Here is a 19549-nt window from a genome sequence, read left to right on the forward strand (position 1 = left end):
GGCGTGGCGGTGATCAAAACAGTTCTTGATTGTGACCTGGTCGTGAGGCAGCCGGATTCGACGGCCACGTCCGATTCGGTGACCGTGACGGCGAGGGTTTGAGGTTCGGATGGGAAGCCTGTGAGAATTGTGACCGTGGTTGTGTCATGCTCCTGGCTGGTCTTGGGGGCCCCCACTGTGACGGTGGTGATTCGGTGCGTAGCGGATGCGGAATCGGTGCGGGTAGTAGAGGGATCGAAGGGATCACAAGAAGTCTCAACAGTAGAGCCCTCGGAAACGTCCACATCCACCTCTTCCTTACGTTCGGTATCGGTCTCAGCGGCAGCGGACGCATGCAAAGTCGACAGCCTTGCCTCCTCGGAGGGAAGTATCTCTTCGTCTTCCTCCAATCCCTCGAGCGTCTCGATCTCCGTGGGGTCGACCGTATCACCAAGAGACGAATGCTCCGCTTCTTCCTCCATCGGCCCGCCATCGGATAATGATTCCGCCCCAATTTCGCTCTTTCTTTCATCTCTTGACGGGTCCTCCAACCTTTTTTGCTTCATCCATCCCGTCGGCACCGCCCGATCTGTTCTTTTGTTCGTCCGCGCTGCACAGGAACGGATGGAAGCGAGGATCATCTCCTCCTGTGGCAGTAGCATCCCATCTTCCTCCAATGCCTCAAGTTTATTGAGCTCGTCGGCAATCCCGTGGTTATGCGGTGTCTCCTTCGAAGAATTGCCGGTAGGATTGACTATCTGGTATTCAATCACCGTGACCTGGGTAACCGTGCCGTCTTCCTCCTCGCATGATTCTTCATCGGAGCGGCGAGTGATGCTCAGTCGAGGGATCGACGTCGTCGGGGTATTGATGTTCGATGGAGCTGGCGTACTGCATGTAGTGCGGTATTCTGCGATCGTATCCCCCACAATTGTATCCCCTTCCGCCGAGATCGATGCCGGTATCACCTCCGTGGATTCGTCCTCTGTAGCTATTCGTATTTTCGTTGGTAGAGACGTCTCCAGCTTCGAGTCAAAGATCGTAGACGTGGGTACTGGGCATGCCAAAATTGTCGTACTTGTGAGCTCGACAGTGCTTGTGGGGGTTACGATGCACACAGAAGTGGCCGTGTCTTCGAGGAACTCCGTGCTTGTCCGAACTGCGGCGTCGGTGAGAGTGATAACGGTGTTCGACGAGGGCGCGGGTGTCGGTGGTGCTCCGATGACCTCCGGGAGGAGAAAGGCGGTGACGATAAGAAGGATACGGTAGATGAACATGATCGCGGAGCTGAATGGGAAAGATGGGAATAGGTGAGGAGATAGGGAGATTTGCGTCGAGGGTATAAGATGTAAGTGGCGATGGCAGGTATGAACGTTGGTTGCGAGAGAGTGGACGGGGTCTATGGATGCCAACCTTACGTGAGCCATGCGGGGGGCCCACTTCGGCCGAATTAGAGTATACCATCGTACATACTCCGCACAGCGAATTGCCCCGCACAGCGAATTGCCCCGCACACCGGTACGCCAGCCGGATGATAAAGTTCCCATACTCTGTCCAGTTCGTAAATCCCAAACTGACTTCTGTAGCCCAATATGATAATCGAAAGGTTAGGAAGGCTTGATTCCCATGTTAGCCAGAAGTGTGAAAAAGTTTCATTCCCGACGAGATGCAAGTGCCCCGCTTTCGGTAGAACCGCCATAGCCATACGGATGCCGAACGAAGACGAGCATCTCCGGACCAGGACACAGAGATCAGAGGTGCCATACACGCCCATAGCTTCATATTCGTGGGCAAGGCTACCACAGCTGTGCCAATTTCTGGCACCATCTCAAGCACGTCCTGCAGAATGGGGGGAGAGTAATAACCTCAACGGATACAAATTGACTTTGCTATTTCTGGCTAGCACGGACGTCGGCTCCCCCTAACCTTATTCACAAGGACTCGGCAATCCTGACAAGACCTTGTGGAGTGGTTAAAGTGGTACCACTCCGAGTTTCGGGCGTTGAACGGTGATCCGAGCCCATTCAATATCAGCAATCATTCCGATACCTTGTATTGCGACCCAAAATAGTATCTTTACGTTCAAAAATCACCATGTATCCAAATCATATCCCAAGCCAGTCTACTGCTGTAGAGTTCTAGAGGCTGATAGAGTCTGAGGAAACTGGGGATTCCGGGTAGATATATCGGTAGGGCTCGTGGGTGTCGATGGTATGCTGATCATTCCGGTTACAAGGTTGGTGATCACGGCGGTTTTCATGGTCATATGGAGGGAGTCTTGTGCATGTGTTCAATTGGTTCGCCCTCGTAAATGAGAGCATCTCATTCGCCGTTGATACAATACAACAAGTTGCAGCATTCGGACCTTCCCGCCTCTGGTCTCTTTGTTCGCCCCCATCTTCACTTAGACGCCCGTGTTTTTTGCCAATACGCAACAGAGTACACACTCGCGCTCGAATCAGCACCACACAAAGTTCTCGACCCATGGCTTTGTAATTACCTGCTCGGTTGCAGCACCACCTCGCCGATGACCGCAGTGTACGCCCTCGACGCATCCTTGAAGTTTTTCTTCTCTCTCTTCATGATGTCCGAGTGGATGGACTGCACATTCTTCATGGCATGGATCTTGAAGCCCAGATCTTCGATCGCCTCGAGCTTGGTCATAGCCTCATCGATGAGCTTGTGGCGCTGGAAAAGGGTCCAGTTCTTGGCGTACAGGATGTAGCGTGCCTCATAGAGGATCGTGAGGTTGTACTCTTCTGACGGTCCCTTCTCGATCAAGTCGATGACGTGCATAGTGGCGTCGCGCCAGGGCTGAGACAGCTCGTTGACCGCGGCCGTCTCCTCGTGCAGCAGCGACAAGTGCCTGTTGACCATGGCACGCCAGACGGGGAAGTCAATGGTGTTGTTGACGACCACGTGGAGGGTGCTGAGGAGGTGCTGCGGCTCGATGACTGTGGACATTCATTAGCACACGTACCACCACCACCACCGCAAGTGGGAACGCCGGGACTGGTGACTAACGCTTTACACTCTCGGCGTATTCGTCGCGCTCCGGCTTGACATTGTAGAGATCGCACAGGTGCTTGAGCTTCTCGCCAACTATCGCCGCACAGCGTCAGCCAACTCTAACTCTATTTCGCCCTTCCGCCGCGGCCCACACCGAAAGCAAACTGAACAAACAAACCTTTCGGGAGATGGGAAAGCTCGACAACCTTGCTGTCGTGATCCGGGTCGATCCTGTGATTTAACACACACTTCGCCGACATTTTGTGATGACAATGTCGATGAGGGTGGAAGATGGCAATTCGTACGTGGGGGTGGATGTAAGGATTGTAGGAAGTTGCGGACGGACGGGAGAGGGATGTCACGGGTAAGGATCGGCGCTATTGTAGAACGTTACTCGCCTATTTTGCCGTTTAGGGCAATTTCACACTTCACCTCAAGTTAGCGTACTACCACGTGTGAGTAGAGTACAAGCTTCGTTCAATTGTCGGAGGGAATTCTTTCGAAAATAAACACAACCCAAAACACCCCCCGCTGTCACTGCCATATCTTTAGCTTTCAAGCCAACTGTACTGTGATGTGAGTTGCGTGTAGGAGCCCCTTGTGAGTTGCCGAAACCACGTGATTCAAAACCGGCCAACTTCTGTTTATCTTTCGCTACTCACATATCGAGCTGTTTAGACCCGTCTTGTGTCCTCTCGGAAAGCGGTAAGAGATCCTCGACGGGTACGGGTAACTGATGAACTGATTCAATTGACAAAGTACGCAACAAGAAAGAAAACAGACCTGAGTACTTCAGACATCAACAAAGTATCCCTGCGATGTTGAACGACAGACGGGGAAAACAATCAATCAGTCCAAACGTTTCCAAGCCTGCATCGGATCTACCGCCCGCATCTCCCTTCGGGCTCTTGAAATTGCCCCCTCTTATTAAACCCGCTCCTCGGAAACTGGGGCTCGCCAGGTCTCACCAGATCCCAACATCCGCCCACAAAGTCCCCACAAAGTCCCCCAAGTCCCACACCGTCCACAGCCGTGGTCTTCTCCGTCTCCTTCAAGTTGCCCTTACCTCTCAATCCCACTGCGGTGGCCTACAGCTCATACTCATAGAGCACGGTTCACCGGATGAACAGCGGCACAAGGGGGCCCTGGGGTAGTGGCTAACCTGCCACTTTCCCATCGGGAAAAAGGTGGCGACGCGGGTTCGATTCCCGCCTTGTGTATACTGTTTTGGTTTTACTCCTTCCCAGCACTTCAGTCGCTGGTGTATCGGATTCGGGCCCGGGTGAGCGCTGCCACCTCCCGCCGGATGGCCGCTGCCACAATGGTTTTCGTGAGCAAAACGAAAGGTCATCGTACCTCAGCACCCGATGTACATGATCTCGATACCCTACGATGTGTTTTGATGGTCATGATACATACCAAGTGTGTCGAGATGTTAGTCCCCACATCCCCCGTCGCGCAGAAGAACCGCTATATATACACTCGCTATCGGGCCACATTTCTTGAACGCCTATGCTAATCGAATCTTGACAAACTCAAGCTTCGCAACGTCTCAGTATCAAGGGTTGGCTCGGTTATTAGGGATACGGCAACCTACGGTAACCTACGGGCAACGCCATTCTACGTACGTGGACTGTTAAATCTACTCTACCAACCCATATACTGCGCGGCGTAAAATGTTACCGGTGAGCGGCCTGTTTGTAGATCGGGGCGATGGGGGGAGATGAATACTAAATAGTGGGGTTGATGGTGGGCGAACGATTCATTGATGGCGATGGTCTTGGTCTCGGTACAGATGGTAGGTAAACAAGAGAGTCCCCCAGCTCCGCTCCTCGTCCCCCCCCCCCCCCCCACCTGGCACCACTAGCCAGGAAACGGCTTACAAACAGATGTAATGCTCCACACCCGCAGTAATTGCAGCGCTTGAGCGGCCATGGGAACAGACCGAAGGATTAGATAGATTACTCGGGATACGTTCCGGATGAGGGTGGGGCCTCCCAGAGGACCTATAGTGATCAAGCCTGCGACCATTATCAAACGTTTCAGGACGTCCAAACCACAACACTTCCCTTAGTTCGGAATCCCGTCAGAAACAACCATGTATTGAAGACCCATAAGAAACCCCCGTCAAACGAAAACCCATAAAACCTTGGTACCTCGTTAAAATTCATGGCCTCGTAAAAAGCCTTCAAGCAGACGGAAACTCGTGGCTACCTGAGAAAGAGTATACCAAACAGAAAATGAAAGAAGCATGTATCCTAATAATTAATTGGCACCAGTAAGCGCTGTACGCTTCAAAACCGAAACCACAGGCTTCCCTTGATCCCAACGCGTCATCTCAACTCTAACCACATGCTTCTAGTGCGTATCCCGGGGAGACTCTTCGTCAGGAAGTCTGCAACCATCTGCGCTGTCGGCAGCTAGATTGTTTTGATGACGTCGCGCTCGTATGCGTCTAGGAAGAAGTGAAATCGCACACCGATGTGCTTCGTCTGTTCGTGTAGATTCCGGTTCTTGGCCGGCTGTATGGCGCCGTGGTTGGCCACACAGATATCCTGTGGATGGGCTTCGAATGCAGTGAGTCGACAGTAGAGGGAACGGATCCAAATCTCGTCCATTCTAGTAGCATCAACATCAAGCCCCCCCCCCACTTACTCGTGAGCATCTGCATCAGCCGGCAGGCTAAAATTGCCTTTCGGCCGATAGCAGAAGGAGAATCGTAACCATACTGACCGTCACGGGCCAGTAGGTTCTCATCTCGGGAGCCTCCTCCACAACGACCCCCTCCTCCAAGTCCCGCCCATGCTGCGCTTCGGCTACCCCCTGCGCTTCGGCCAGAGACTCGTCCTCCGGCTCTTCCGCCGCTTGCCTCACTCCCAGCTCCTCCCAGATCTCGTCCTCATCCGCAAAGCGCACCGCCACGATCTCTCTCTGGAGCTGGCGCTCGAGGGTCAAAGCCCTATCATGGGCGGCGAGAAGGTCGTTCTCCTTCATCTCGGCATGTTCGATCTCTCGCCCGTGGACGCGGTCCCTCCGAAGACGGTAGGGAGCAAATCGGCGGCCGACACGAGAGGAGATGGCGGCTCTGCGTGGCCCCTTTCCGGAAGAGCTTGGCGCGGAGGGAGTACCGGCAATGCTCACGGCAATTGAAGGATTCCCATCCTTGCCATTCTCTTCCGCCTCGGTCGTCGAGGTCTTCATCCCCCCATCCAACGGTCTGCTTCCATCTGCTTCAGCGAGCAGATTTGCCTCCAAGGCAAGCGCCACAAGATGCGCTTCCTCGAGGTCTTCCTCTTTCTTCGGAGCGTTCTGCAGCCCCCATGAACGATGGACTCGAGGTCCAAACGGGCCGTAAAGAGACCTGCGCGGGAAGGTTGGAGCGAGGCGCGGGAAGGGAAAAGTGAGGCGCTTGGCACTCGGAAGCTTGAGGTCGTCGTCTGCTGGCCGCTTCAAAGGGCTCCGACGAGCGGACTCGTCATCACGGCCACTGGCAGGAAGACGGTTCAAGGCGGAGCTGCGCTCCCCTACGAGGTCCGGTGCTGTCGCATCACGGTACCTCTGACTTAAGTCAGTAATAGTTGGCTTCACTGGGGTCGAAGCACTTACCTTGCCATTACTGGCTCTATCAACGGCCTGTCCTTGGACAGAGCTGCTGCTCCGGGTAGTCCGAAGATTTCTGGCCGGAGGGCCTCCGTCGGTGTCCTCCTCACCGAAAGGATTGAGGCGCTTGCGAGACATTACCTCTGTGATCGTCCTGATCGAGGCAGCGCTCAGGTGGCGGCTTTGCGCGAGGAGCTCTGGTATGTTGGGCAGCGTGGTTGGGGTAACGCGACGAGAGGTATCCGTGGTGGAAGTGGTGCGAGGACGGGGTACAGACGTAGTGGAGTTGGGTCTCGTCATTTTCTAGGTAGAGCGAAAAGAGCGAGAGGAAACAGAGAAGTGGTGTGATCGTGATTTCGTTGAAGCTGAAAGTTGTGGACGATCGTGTCTGTTTGTAGGCGAAGAAGAAGAGGAATAGGAGGAGGAAGCCGATAGGAGAGGAAGGTCAACCATCAAAGTGGGCTTGGAATAGTAGGGCTTTTAACCCCTACGTAGATATTTTGCTGGACCCCCTCAAACCACATGCCGCACAGCACACCATACTTACCAAGCACAAGCAGGGCTAGAAGATTGTCTAATATCACAGTAACGAGCTCTTTTGAAGTTCCAGAATTTGTCCATTACGCTCTTCACTTTCAACATATTGGGGATGGTGATGCATGTCGAGTGATCTAATATGAAGGGCTGCCGAGAGAGAGATCCAGCTTAATACTATCAGTAGAGCCTTCCAACTACACGCGCTCGATCTGGAGTATCCCTGATCTGGGACGGACAGCCAAATATTGTCACTCTTATGAATCCACTCCGCCACCCTGATCATCACTGACAGTGCTCGAACCACGGCCCACAGATATGACACGCGAGATGTACCAAATTCCAACCTCACGGCCTTCGTCTACGGTCCTACGGAGCGTGGCGGATGGATTATGGAGGAGTGTTGCTGGAGAATCGCCGTGGGCCTATGGCGGACAGAGCTTAGGGAGCGAGTAATACCACGGCCCAAGCGCTTAGCCCGCCAGGTCAATGGCAGATATAAATCTGCAGACGATTACTTTACTCACAGCACAGAAACCCGGGTTCGGACTGACGTTGCCTGCGGGCTGTAGGTCTGTAGTATGCACCGCGGAGCTCACATGTGTACGAAAACCGGCACACTCCCGACTCGTCACTCGTGCATGAATTACCTCCACCACAGCCAATCGTGGGAGATCCAGCGACAAAAGGATCAAATTTTATTCCTACGCACATCCCACAAAAACCATCCACACATCCACATATCCACCCATCTCCACATCCACATCCACAGCTCTCCTCATATGCGCGCGGCTGGCAGGCGGCGGGAGGGGGGACCCGCCATGAACTAGTTGCAAGCAGGCAGGTTATCTGTCCATCCATCCATCGTTAGCACCGTAGGGCGAGCAGCAATGGGAACGGATGGGATATGATGTACTCACAGGCACAAGTAGTCGAGAAGTGTTTCTCGGGAATAAAGTGACCATCGGAAGTCTGATCCCAGTAGCTATACACACCATCACCACCTCAGTCCCGCCTTTCAATATCCGCCACATCCGCATATCTCACGTGGGTAATACGTACAAATTCCCACCATAAGCCGCTCCCGTAGTAAAGCACAGCAACTGTACGACCACACCCTGTCCATACATGCCGAGGAACGTGTCGTTGGTATTCGTCTGGCCGTAGAAGCCCGCGTTCGACACGGTCACGCACTTTTGCGGCCCCGTGGCGGCGCCGGAAGGCTTGCCATTCACGCGGACGGGCCCGTGGTTTGGCGCGGCGGAGATTAGTGGGAGCACGGGGAGGATGGCGATCAGGAGCGTCAAAGGCGTCATGGCGGTGGTGTAAGGGGAGGTTCTTGGGATTCCTTGGGGTGAGCTGTGAGGATGCGCGGAGGGGGGTGTGTGGATCGTGAGAGAGGGGAGGGATGGGCTGGTGAGAAGCAGGATCTTGAGTTGCGATGGTGGTTATATACTGTTTCGACAGACCCCCCCGGACTCCGGAGCATGGGGATAGGGTTCTCGTCCCTCCCTGCCTGCTGTGTCCACGACCCTGCCTGCCTGCCTCGGTGCCCATGTTTGACTTCCCGTCGAGGCGAGGGGAACAGACGGGGGAGCATTTCTGCATGTATGGTACGCCGCGTGTTAACGTTGTGCAGACAGAACACGACCATCCTCGCCGGGGATCGCGAGCCCGAACCTAGACCTGGATCTCCAGAGTCCACGGTACTCCCACGCACAGGTGACAAGCCAATTCTCTCTCATACAGCAGCAGCAGTAACAGGTGCTTCAGAATCCAGACGATGGATGGATGGGATGGCCCCCTACGTTGCGTTCCAAATTGTCGCAGCCGCACACAGAATCACTCGCCGTCGTCCGCCGTCGTCCTGTAAGGGACGGCTGCTGTGCTGTGCTGGTACGCACAACTGACGGAGGCAGCTTCAACTGTAGCCGTTTCTGGAGATTGGATCCCTTTGGCTTGGGGATGAGGGTCGTTGCTGGTCGGCACAAGTGGAATCGCGCGTGCGTGCTCCTGCCTCTACCCAAACCTGCTGGGAGTGGGTGCTACTCGTGGACACTGCGCTCATAATTAGCTGTAGCTGTATAAGCCGTTTGTCGTACAGGCCACCGGTCGCCGGTCGGAAATGCCGGCTGCAGGCTGCAGACTAGGCTACGACACGTAGCGGTTCAGGTCGTGGTGGTACACCTTTCATCAATCCTACGCAGGCCGTGGTCCGTGGGCTGTGGGCTGTGGAAGACTATGAGCATCAACGGCTGCCAGTGCCACTAGCAGAGCACATACGCACATATGGCCGAAAGAGGCTCCCGTTCCAATACGCGGGGGGTGTATGCCCATCGCCGCTGCGGGCCTGCGGACCTGCGGTCGTCCAGGCAGAACATACGAGACTTGTCACTTCAGCTCAAAGGGTTTCAGCTGGCTGCCAGCTTCACGCTGCGCAATGGGTAGGCGTCCGTAGGTACACCGTACTCACGTTCGTATAGCATACGCTACTATAGGGCGCGCACGAAAATGTCCGGCAGCGTACGTCCCCGCGCCCACTGCCGGCCGGTGAATGGTGTGCTGCGTGCCGGCTTAAGGGGTACCTAGTCGACGGGTGCCCACAGGGCTGCAGGGCCACAGATGGATCATGGAGGACGGCTATAGTAGCTGAGATCTTGTCGTTGCAGTTGCGATTCAGACGGTTGAATAGATCTAGAGTCCAGACCGGGGCGCAAGACGGGCGTTGTGGCGAGATGCCGGGAGTCGAAGGCGGGAATGTATAATAACGTTTCTGGGTGCGAGCCTGCGAGGGACAGCCGTAGCCTGTATCCTGTATCCTGTAGCCTATAGGACATGCGTTGCGGGACGCGGGAGTGGCGGACGCGGGGGTGCCGAAGGCAGGGAATGGTTGTGCGTTGAGTGGAGACACGAGGATGGCGAGTACATACCGGATGGCCCAGTATCTCACGGGGAGCTCGTGAGTCATGGACGCCGCCGGCCACGCCGCCTACGTCGTGCTTCGTCAAGCTGCCGTTGTCGTCCTCGAGACTGGCGCAGGCGATAATGGATGGCCGCTGGACACAAGGAAATACTCCGTGATGCCGGTTGGTGTGATATTAGGAATCCTATGTATCCTATGTATCCCGCGACTGCAGCCGAAGTTCCACCACGTACTGGTAACCAGGCGGTTTGTCCGTGGATAGGTCGTGGTTGTGTACTGCGACAGTAGAGAGTTAGTTGGGTGCTTTGCGGGATAGAGCTTTTCGCGGATTGACCTACCTACTCGCCGCTGCCAACTTCCCGACTATGCATCGTGAACTATCACTCTCTCTAGTATTTCTATCGGAGTCGTAACTCGGCGAAGAGTTTGAAGAGAGCAAGCGGGTGGTTACAACGAGCTATTCGTCTCCGGTAGTCCGGGGGGACAGACAAGACAATTGGACCCGCGTATATGTGTGTACATTGCTGTGGCTAGAAATGTCGCACGCAATCCATTACCGGTATCCGAGATGGAACAAAACAAGGAGCGCAAGAGTCCAGAGTCCAGAGTCTAGAGTCAACGTCGGCGCACATGTACCTCCAAGATTCCAGAAAGCGCGGGTACCTACGCACGCCCAACCTAGGTATCGCCGTCTTCGCTTCTTGTACCGGAGAACACGGTAAACCTTCCCCCAGCGCGCAACACTGGGGAGAAAAAACTCCACGATCTCGAGAGACAGGCTTTGCGAAGACTTTTCTGCTTCGCCCTATGTGAGAAAAAACATCACCTAGAGGCTTGAGGCCCCATCTTCCCCACTCGCTATCACGTTCCATTCCCTCCGTGAACACGACTACTCCCGCCCCACAACACCACACCATCTTCCTACCACCACCACTGACGAGAGAGAATAATATGTCTCCGCCCACGGCTGCCTTCAAGTCTCGACACCCGCACCCTCCACCCCCCTCCCCTCCCGAACGATTCTCCACGCGTCTCGACAGCTGAACCACCACCTTAGAGACAGCGAGTGATCTGAGCGTCCATGTTGCGTCTTGACAAGCAAGACACTCGTGCGATTGTTCTGAGCCTCTGAACTGAGACTGTCCGGGGGCTCTAGACGGCGATTTTCCAACGTGGACTGGGCCTGGGCGCGGGGACGGATAGGGGCACGTGCTGATCAGAAGGGGCAGGGTGGGGTGGGGCGGGCTTGCAGAGAATGAGAGAAGCGAGAGTGGATTTGGTTTGGACTTGAACATGCGGATGGATTGGCTGCTACCGTAATTGAATCAGAGGAGCTGTAGGATAGAGATGGCTGGTGAGACTAGATCGGTACGATAAGATGCGATGCGATTAGATAGAGTAAGACGCCAACAGGATCGAGTGATCCCGAATGGCGAAGGAACGACGCTACGCGCCATCGGGCTAGGCAGTCTGTAGCAGCCGAACAGCCAGAGTGACATAATCACCGCGCTTAGAGTCAATTGGCTTGGTGTGTCACTCGCGCTACTTTATCATTCTGGCAGCTTTGTCATTCAAGCTGCATCATCACTTCAACCGCTTTGTCACGTGGACTCCAGGCGGAAGTTTGTGGCATTGTCTACACGACTCATGCCAAATCTTTACACTTCTACGATACTCCACAATCACTACATCGTTCGCCACCGTATTCATCTTCATCACCAATCCCAATAGTGGTATCAAAGTGTCTATCGTCCCCTTTAGATCCGTAGGGAGACGCGGCTGTAGCAAGTTCATGCTCTCTCTAATATTCTGCCATCACCTCTACTATCGATGCAAGCTCCAATGTTTGTTCTTTGTGTATGTACTCATGGAAACAGAGCAGCATCTGTGCAGGGACAATCCCTTCAAGCTCCGCCGAAACGCACAAAGGACATGTCAACCGCATCGCGACCTTGTTCTCAGACCTTATTTATCCACCAAACAATCTGCAAGGTCCCCCCTGCCTGATTCTAACCTACTAAAAAGAAGTATTGCAGCCTGAAAGATGTTTCTCCCGTTTCAAAATCCTAGTAACCCCCACGCGCCTCACGGAAATAGGCTCTTCATGAACTCTCATCCGCCGAATGATACCTGGTGATGTTCTCCGATATTTCGTGATATTTTCAAAAAGGTTTGTACATCTTGTATTTGTCCGTGTCTGTGTAGATAGAGAGTTTTAGTCACGATTCAGGTGGCTAATCTGAAACTGACCAGGCCCAAATGTGGTGTGGCCATACACAAGCGGTGACGACTGCTCGATCGCACACCTGCAACACAGGCCTCACTTCATCGGATAAGTACACGCAGGCGTTGGATCTGCAGTGTGTTATCGCCCCGATGTGATGCAGGTAAGCTTGAATGTGAACGGTGTCATCATAATCAAAGACCAGGTGGAGTTGGACAATCAAACCTCACCTACAGCATCCGACCCGGACCATCTTGTGAACATCCTCCCTCTCTCTCTCATATAGCCACCACTTCCGCAGACTCTCGCAGAGCCAGCTTCGACAGTCAGTCATGTCATTCCTTTACGTACTCCCCCCGTTTAGCTGAGACCTTATCATTTACTCAAGCCTTGCCACACCACACCACGCACCACCCTACACGCGGAGGGGAGGTTTATTATCCCTTATTTGAACAGCAAGACTGGATACAGTGACCAGTGGCCTCGGTGCGCGGAAACGGTTCGAATCCTCCCTCCCATTCATTCACGCACTCACCTATTCACTCACCCACGGGACACCAACATGAATACTGCACAAGCATCTTCTAGATGGACGTCGACATCACATCGATACGATCACCTCTTCCTACATCTCATACAATCTCATACAAGAGCTGAGGAACTCCGCCTCTTCCACCTCTTCCGCCTCTTCCGCCTCTTCCACACACACGGCCACTGTCGACTGTCCACTATTCACCTCGTCAAGCTCATCCACCTCCAATCCACACCGCCACCGCCACCAACCTGTCGACCTCACATCACCTCCGGCATCATCGCACCACCACCACCACCTTCACCCACCACAATCATGCCCCGCAAGCCATCCCCTCCTCCCACCCTCTCACCACCGCTCTCTTCCCGCCGCCGAATCCTCCACTCCCCCTCAAGCTCCACCCCATCGGCACCAAAACCCACCAAACGCAAACCCCGCGGCCTCCACACACGCCTCCCATCCGGCGCTAACGCCAGCAAGTGGTGTGAGCTCGCTGATATCCTGGATGGGATGGTGGATATTTGTTCCGACTCTTCCGACTCTTCGTCCTCTTCATCGGTGAATGGGGATGGTGATGGTGCATGGGAGGAGGAGGGGGATGGGGATGGGTTACAAGCTTGGAGCGGTGGTGGGAAGGATGATGATATAGACGTATGGCACCCCCCTCCGCCGCCGCAGCGGCCGTCGGGGATAAAGATTATGAGGGCTGAGCGGGTGCCAGAGCCGGAGCCGGAGCCGGAGCCAGAGCTAGCGGCTGCGGTCAGCCCCATCGGACATGAAGTCTTCCTCACCACTGCACGGTATCAGCAGGAGGTATTCCACCGGACCGAGGTGACCGAGGTGGAGCTGGTCCGCGAGGTCGTGGTGGAGGAGTGCGGGTACTACCGCCACCAGTACCGACAGCATATGGAAGCAGTGGAGTTCCAGCGGACACGAACTACCGCGGCTACAGAGACCACACATTTGGCGTGGAATTATGTGCGCACGCGGGTTCGGGAAAAGATGTCGGAGACGGTACGAGGCGAGATGGATACTCGGTGCACTGCTCAGTGGTCAGCATGGAGTAGAAGCTCAGCAACAAACACTGTTCCACCACCAGGTCCGAGTCCCTCCGACACCTCTAACCGCCGCCGCGGCGCTCGCCGTGGAGACCGCAGCCCCGTCTGCTCCGACCACTCCGACGACGGCACCGAAAGCCCTACCACCAGTGGTTGGGAGCGAGCATGTTCCCACGCGCCACACTCCCACGCGCCACACTCCCACCACTCCCACCATCCGTCAGTGGAACGGATAGTTCCCATGGACCCCCCCGCACCACCACCTACCGAAAAAGGCGTCAGAAATACGCTGGGAACTATAGCCGAGTGGATCATGGGGAGAAGTAAAGGTTGAATCTAAGCGGAGTAGGTATGAGATAGGATAGGTAGGTGGGAGGTGGGGAGGTGTGTCGAGAATCCAAGTGGAGGTGGAAGAATCGGGTGATACTTTGTGAATCGTGAGTACCTATCCTATCAGTATGTCCACTGTGCCTCTTCATCTATCATTTTCGGTTGTGGTCTCTCGTGGCCAGTACCCCCTCATCATCATCACGAACTCAAAAGAAGTTCTCGTCAATACTGTTCCAAGTAGGTGGGTAGTGCGTTTCATTATAGCCTCGCCGAAGATTCATCTACAGGGAACCCCCGCCAGGAACTATTCAACAGCACGATCTCCACCCCGGCATACAAACAGACCGTCCCCGCCATACAACCCGTCCGTCCCCGCTCTAAAAATACAATGTACCGCTCAAATATATAACAGGTAAAGTAAAGCTCCCCTCCGTCCCTCCCTTTCCACAGTCCCAAGTATCAAGTATCAACAGAAGAATAGAAGAACTAAAACAAATAAGTAAGTAGGTGATAGTAAGCATGACAACTTCTCCGCAGGAAGTGTCAAGACAATGGAATCCTCCCGTCCAACAAGCAACAAGCAACAAGCAAAGCAACCTCCCCCTGCCGAGTCCCAGATCATAATAGCTGATAGAAGACAAAAGACAAAAGACAAAAGACAAGCCGCCGCCGGGACCTAAAAAAAAGCCAATAAAAAAGCAGAAGCAAACACAGCAGACATCCCACAGATAAAGCAGATAATGGTCAATTTAAAGACCCGGTAAAAGACAGACACGCAACCACCCCCCCAGCTAAAGCAGATAAGCAAATAAAGCAGATAATGGCGAAATAAAGAGCCAACTAAGACAGGCACGCCACACGCAACCACCCACCCAGATAAAAGATAAAAGCAACCGCAACCCGAACTCCCCAGGAAAAAATAAAACAAAAATACCAAACGCCCCCATCCCACGAGCCCGCGCAAATAATGCATGCAAAACCACCATCTCATCAGATCTCACCAGATCAGACCTCGTCTCGCTCCTCATCACCAGCCAATCTCTCAACGGCATAATTGAAGAGGGCCTCGGTGCTATCAAATTTGATAACCATTCGGGCCTCCTGCTGGGGCTCGACTTCAACGACGTCGGCCATCTCCTCGTCGAGGGACCCGGGCATCCGCGGCTCCCCGCTGCTCCAGAACGTCATGCTAGGCGTCCAGCTTGTGGTGCAGCGGCGGGTGCATACAACAAGCAGTGGCCAGAGGGCGGGCGCCGACGCGGCAATGATCCCCATAGAGAGCTCGACACTGGTTCACACTTCAGTCAGCACAACGTGCGTTAAGGGAGGGAGGGGGGTAAGGGAAGGAATGAATTAACGAACCTCGTCCACATCGACAGTGTGATGATGTACCGGCTGGGGTCTTTCCTGGCGCCTAGGCGGCCGCCCGCCGGAAGCCGCATGAGGCTCGCTCCGCACGCGAGCACGCCCATTCCCAGCAGAACCATGGCGAGCAACTTCTTTCTCCAGCACAAGCTGCGGACGCGGACGACGAGGATCACGGGCACGAGCCACACGACGATGTCCAGCAGCAAGCTCACGAGGGGGATTGCAAGGCCCAGCGTCCGCGGGTCGATACAGGTGGCGGACCGCCGCAACATCGACGCCTGAAACGAGGCTGAAATTGGCCAGCACTGGAAGGTCAGGACGAATACTGGGATGATCGCGTACATGACGTTGGCGGTTATCAGGCCCATCGTCGTGTAGTGGATCCAGCTGTGCACAGAGAGCTTACGCACGAACAGAAGCACGCTGATTCGGATGAGGGACGAGGCGGGTGTGTACACCAGCCGGGCTATGCTGCCGAGGAACGCCTGGATCTGGAGAGTGGCGAGAGGGAGTGATGCCGTGGGGTATCCGAAGCCGTACGACGTCATGGCGGTCTGGAGAATGATCAAGAAGACCAGGAGAAGCTGGAACTGTCAGTCATGCCTCGCTCGCGGCTCTACCGGGGGATAAAGGACGAACCGTGGCAGCGATAATGCAGTAGTCGTCCGAACACACCCTCCCGAGCCTCTGCAGTTTGGAGAACCAGCGACATATCACAACGACAATCGTCATTACTAATAGCATGTAGTCGGTTACCAGCAAGCGGGTGACTCGATCGTGTCCGTCATCGGCAGCAGACATCTTGTTTTGCATTCACTTCGTCACGGGAAAAATGGGAAACGGAAAGAAAAGCAAATACTTTGAAAAGAGCGTGAAGACAGATGTATAGAGAAAGGACGGTAGAGAAGGAAGACTATCCGTGGGAGCGATCAAGCGATAACCCGGAGAGCTGGACACGAACGCCACGGGAGGACCGCCTGGGAGAAGGCCAGTGCGGGATGGAGTTGGATGTGAATGAAAGAACGAAAGCGAGTGTGAGTGTGAGTATGATGAGTATGAGTGTGAGTGGAGTGGGAGAGGGAGAGGGAAGAACGGGTGGGACGATGCGGGCGGGCCACTTCAGGCAAGCAAGATGTCAACCCCTGCGGCGTGTGGTCTCTGACCGACCTGGTTGTGGGGACGTTGCTGATCAGGGCCCCCAGCCAGCCGACCGGACGAGCGAGCGAGCGAGTGGTCTGTGTTTTATTGAAATCTGACAGGATCGAAGTTCCGGTTGAGTGCAGTGATATGCGGGTGTGCAGAGGTATGTGAGATGGGGGAGATGGCGGAAATGTGGAGCTGAAGGATTCATGATTTGCGTGCGCTACGCTTCATGAAGATCACCCACGGTCCATGGCAGCTCGCTATTCCCAGTTCCTCTAGTTGGCACTTGGGGGTTCTGGACGATGGGAACCGAATAGGAGAAAATCCCACGCACTCGGCTGGGCCGCTGGGAGACATCCAGTCCAGCCTAACCGGTTGCTTGTGACATGCACTTTGCTTTGTTGCGCTTGCGATTTTGATCTCGACCTGCACTTGCACATAACACATTGGACGTGCCGAATTGATGTCTTACAACCGTGTTGTGTTTTTTGTTTTTTGTTTTTTCTTTTCTTTTCTTTCTTTTCTTTCTTTTGCTTTTTGTGGGGTGATAGCGAGTGGTGAATGGTGGTGAGTGGTGGTGGTCTGTGCGGGAGTGTGGGGTGGTCTCGATAGCAACAGCGGCCTACATAAGGCGGCAGCGCAGGGAGAAGAAGCCAGGCAGAAATTCACGATGGAGGTGGGGGGCGGGAGACGGGAGGCCCAACGTGTGTGTGTGTGTGTGAACGGGCGCAAGTGGAGTTCTAGTAGTTATCATGAATCATGCCATCTGACAGCCGGCGACGGCGGCGGGCGACGGACGGGCCGGACCGCAACGACGGTGGCACGGTCCACGGTCCTGAAGGGATGGTTCGTGGGGTGAATCGGTCATCCAATCCCTCGGAGATGACTCTCCATGCATCCATCCCCCACCAGCGGTGACCACCAGTGACCCCATCCCCTATGCCGATCACCACTTTTCTCCCACCGCCCCCATCGCACCCACTCTACCCCCGCTCCCGCTCCAACGTGCGCACCCTAGTCCCCAACGCCTCCGTCGCGCCCTCCGGCACCTGCATTTTACTCGGCGAGCCTCTCCAGTCGACATACCACTTCCCGGGGCCCTTCTTCTGAACGGTGTTGACGCAGCCCCATCGCTGCCTATCGAAGCGCAGCTCTCCCAGCGTGACGCGTGCCACCTTTGGCCGCCCGAACCATCGGATCGTCCCCAGCTCTACCGAAGCCCCCGACCCCATCGTCTCGATGTACCGCAGCAGCCGGACTGGCGAGTTGCGTGCCCACGGCGGCGGGAGCACGTACATGTGCGTTACGTACGGCGGACTGTTGCGCCCGTTCGCATTAGCGCCCTGAATGGTTACTCGTACCCCTCCTCCTCCTCCCCCTCCCCCCCCCATAACTCTTCTACACTGCACTACAACTACACAACGCAACATACCTAAGCCAGGACACAAAGACCAGCGGCACCGCGGCGCCGAGGACAAACACCGTCGGGAGCACCCAACGGGGCAGATCAGTGGGCAGCCGCAACTTCTTCAGCAGGTCTGCGTGATCTGTTTGGATGAGCTGCGGCGCGACCAGCAGCGACGTGTAGCTGAACAGCAGCACGGTGTACAGCTTCAGCGTGCCCAGGTAGATCGTGCGTTTGCCCGCATAGTAAATTAGCGTGCGTGGGTTGGGATGGGCGGTGGTGGCGGTGCTGGCGGGGGTGGGCGTGGGGGCGGCGGCGCGCGCGCCGCGCAGGTGCGGGGTGCGAGAGAAGGCGCGCGTGAGGACATTCCGCGCGGCGAGGATGCTGTGCGCGGGGAAGCGTGGTGGTCGTGGTTGGGCACTCAGGCGGGCAACCCGTGGGAGGAGTGCGCGCAGGCGGAACATCGCATCGATCGAAGTGGGTGTGCGGAATTTTGAGGTTGCGGCTCTGTGGGTGGTGTAATTGGAACTGTGGTGGGGAATTTGGGATGGATGGGATGTCTTGGGCTGCTGCACACGAAAAACACACCAAAGCTAAAACACGCTGCTCACACCTCACACCTCACACCTCACGAATCACGAATCACAACGCGTCCACGATCACGATCACTTTGTAACGTTCAATCATTAACCGACCATTCCTCAGTCCGGTCGTTAAGTAGAGTACATCAACCCCTCGATCCCCCAATCCCTCAATCCCGCAGCCCGTATTTACAACTCATCCTTCTTCGGCGGCGTGTACCCCTTGATCCCCAACAGCTCGGTCTCAAAGATGAGCGTCGCTTTCCCGGGGATCGGGCCCATGCCGTTCTCGCCGTACGCGAGGTTGTAGGGAATAATCAGCTTGCGCTTCTCGCCGATGCACATGTCCAGCAGACCTTCACACCACCGGTGTCAGCATTCCATTCCATCATCATGAGAGAGGAGGTGGAGGAGGGGAAGGAGGAGGAGGAAATACCCTGATCCCAGCCCTTGATGACATTGCCCGCGCCCACGACGAAGTTGAAGGGGCCGCGCCCGTAGGACTTGTCGAACTCGGTGCCGTCCTCGAGGGTGCCGCGGTAGTGCATCGACAGCGAGTCACCACTCTACAGATGTTCGTAAGTACATAACTTGTACGAACGGGGGGAAAGAGGTGAATACCTTCGACTTCCTCCCGCAGTCCTCCTCGGCGATTTCGTGCGTCTTGATGATCTGCAGGTCCTTTGCAGCAACGACGGTGGCCAGGAGGGCGGCGAGGACAGTGGTGAGCTTCATTTTGTGTTAAGTTTCGTGTTTCGTGGGTTTCGTGAGTTTCGGTGTTTCGTGAGCGAATTGCGTGTGAGAAAAGGTTGGAACTTGGAGCTCGAGGACTTTGGTTTTGTATTGTACACAGCTCAAGCGCT

At 55.2% G+C, this 19549-nt stretch overlaps 7 protein-coding genes and 1 pseudogene across 8 annotated transcripts; 3 read left to right on the forward strand and 5 right to left on the reverse strand.

Moving 5' to 3' along the window:
- Positions 1 to 155: 155 nt before the first annotated feature.
- Positions 156 to 1344, forward strand: BZA05DRAFT_400209 (uncharacterized protein). Its single transcript, XM_051483872.1, has one exon. It carries the CDS (start codon positions 604 to 606, stop codon positions 1246 to 1248), a length of 645 nt encoding a protein of 214 aa, XP_051338977.1. The 5' UTR covers positions 156 to 603; the 3' UTR covers positions 1249 to 1344.
- Positions 1345 to 2349: 1005 nt separating this feature from the next.
- Positions 2350 to 3248, reverse strand: BZA05DRAFT_454066 (uncharacterized protein; the record flags this gene model as incomplete). The annotated part of the gene is made up of 3 exons (XM_051487509.1): positions 2350 to 2933; positions 3004 to 3081; positions 3167 to 3248. 3 exons carry the CDS (start codon positions 3246 to 3248, stop codon positions 2476 to 2478), a joined length of 618 nt encoding a protein of 205 aa, XP_051338978.1. The 3' UTR covers positions 2350 to 2475.
- Positions 3249 to 4120: 872 nt separating this feature from the next.
- BZA05DRAFT_t197 lies at positions 4121 to 4208 on the forward strand (annotated as a pseudogene). The gene has a single exon. The product of its transcript is annotated as a tRNA-OTHER (tRNA).
- A 1431-nt stretch (positions 4209 to 5639) lies between these two features.
- On the reverse strand, positions 5640 to 8438 carry BZA05DRAFT_445594 (uncharacterized protein; the record flags this gene model as incomplete). The annotated part of the gene is made up of 4 exons (XM_051487003.1): positions 5640 to 5653; positions 5718 to 6546; positions 6595 to 6785; positions 8195 to 8438. 4 exons carry the CDS (start codon positions 8436 to 8438, stop codon positions 5640 to 5642), a joined length of 1278 nt encoding a protein of 425 aa, XP_051338979.1.
- Positions 8439 to 13116: 4678 nt separating this feature from the next.
- On the forward strand, positions 13117 to 14095 carry BZA05DRAFT_419276 (uncharacterized protein; the record flags this gene model as incomplete). Its single annotated transcript, XM_051485573.1, has 2 exons — positions 13117 to 13815; positions 13901 to 14095. 2 exons carry the CDS (start codon positions 13117 to 13119, stop codon positions 14093 to 14095), a joined length of 894 nt encoding a protein of 297 aa, XP_051338980.1.
- A 1099-nt stretch (positions 14096 to 15194) lies between these two features.
- Positions 15195 to 16358, reverse strand: BZA05DRAFT_454068 (uncharacterized protein; the record flags this gene model as incomplete). The annotated part of the gene is made up of 3 exons (XM_051487510.1): positions 15195 to 15477; positions 15552 to 16141; positions 16197 to 16358. 3 exons carry the CDS (start codon positions 16356 to 16358, stop codon positions 15195 to 15197), a joined length of 1035 nt encoding a protein of 344 aa, XP_051338981.1.
- A 1263-nt stretch (positions 16359 to 17621) lies between these two features.
- BZA05DRAFT_63109 (uncharacterized protein) lies at positions 17622 to 18671 on the reverse strand. The gene is made up of 2 exons (XM_051488510.1): positions 18133 to 18671; positions 17622 to 18017 (listed from the first exon to the last, which is right to left on the reverse strand). The coding sequence occupies exons 1-2, from the start codon at positions 18567 to 18569 to the stop codon at positions 17684 to 17686; spliced, it is 771 nt and encodes a 256-aa protein (XP_051338982.1). The 5' UTR covers positions 18570 to 18671; the 3' UTR covers positions 17622 to 17683.
- Positions 18641 to 19549, reverse strand: BZA05DRAFT_400216 (uncharacterized protein). The gene is made up of 3 exons (XM_051483873.1): positions 19308 to 19549; positions 19123 to 19252; positions 18641 to 19042 (listed from the first exon to the last, which is right to left on the reverse strand). The coding sequence occupies exons 1-3, from the start codon at positions 19419 to 19421 to the stop codon at positions 18876 to 18878; spliced, it is 411 nt and encodes a 136-aa protein (XP_051338983.1). The 5' UTR covers positions 19422 to 19549; the 3' UTR covers positions 18641 to 18875.

Source organism: Tricharina praecox, assembly GCF_024521635.1.
Source record: "Tricharina praecox strain CBS 144465 chromosome Unknown BZA05scaffold_14, whole genome shotgun sequence".
NCBI lineage: Eukaryota > Fungi > Ascomycota > Pezizomycetes > Pezizales > Pyronemataceae > Tricharina > Tricharina praecox.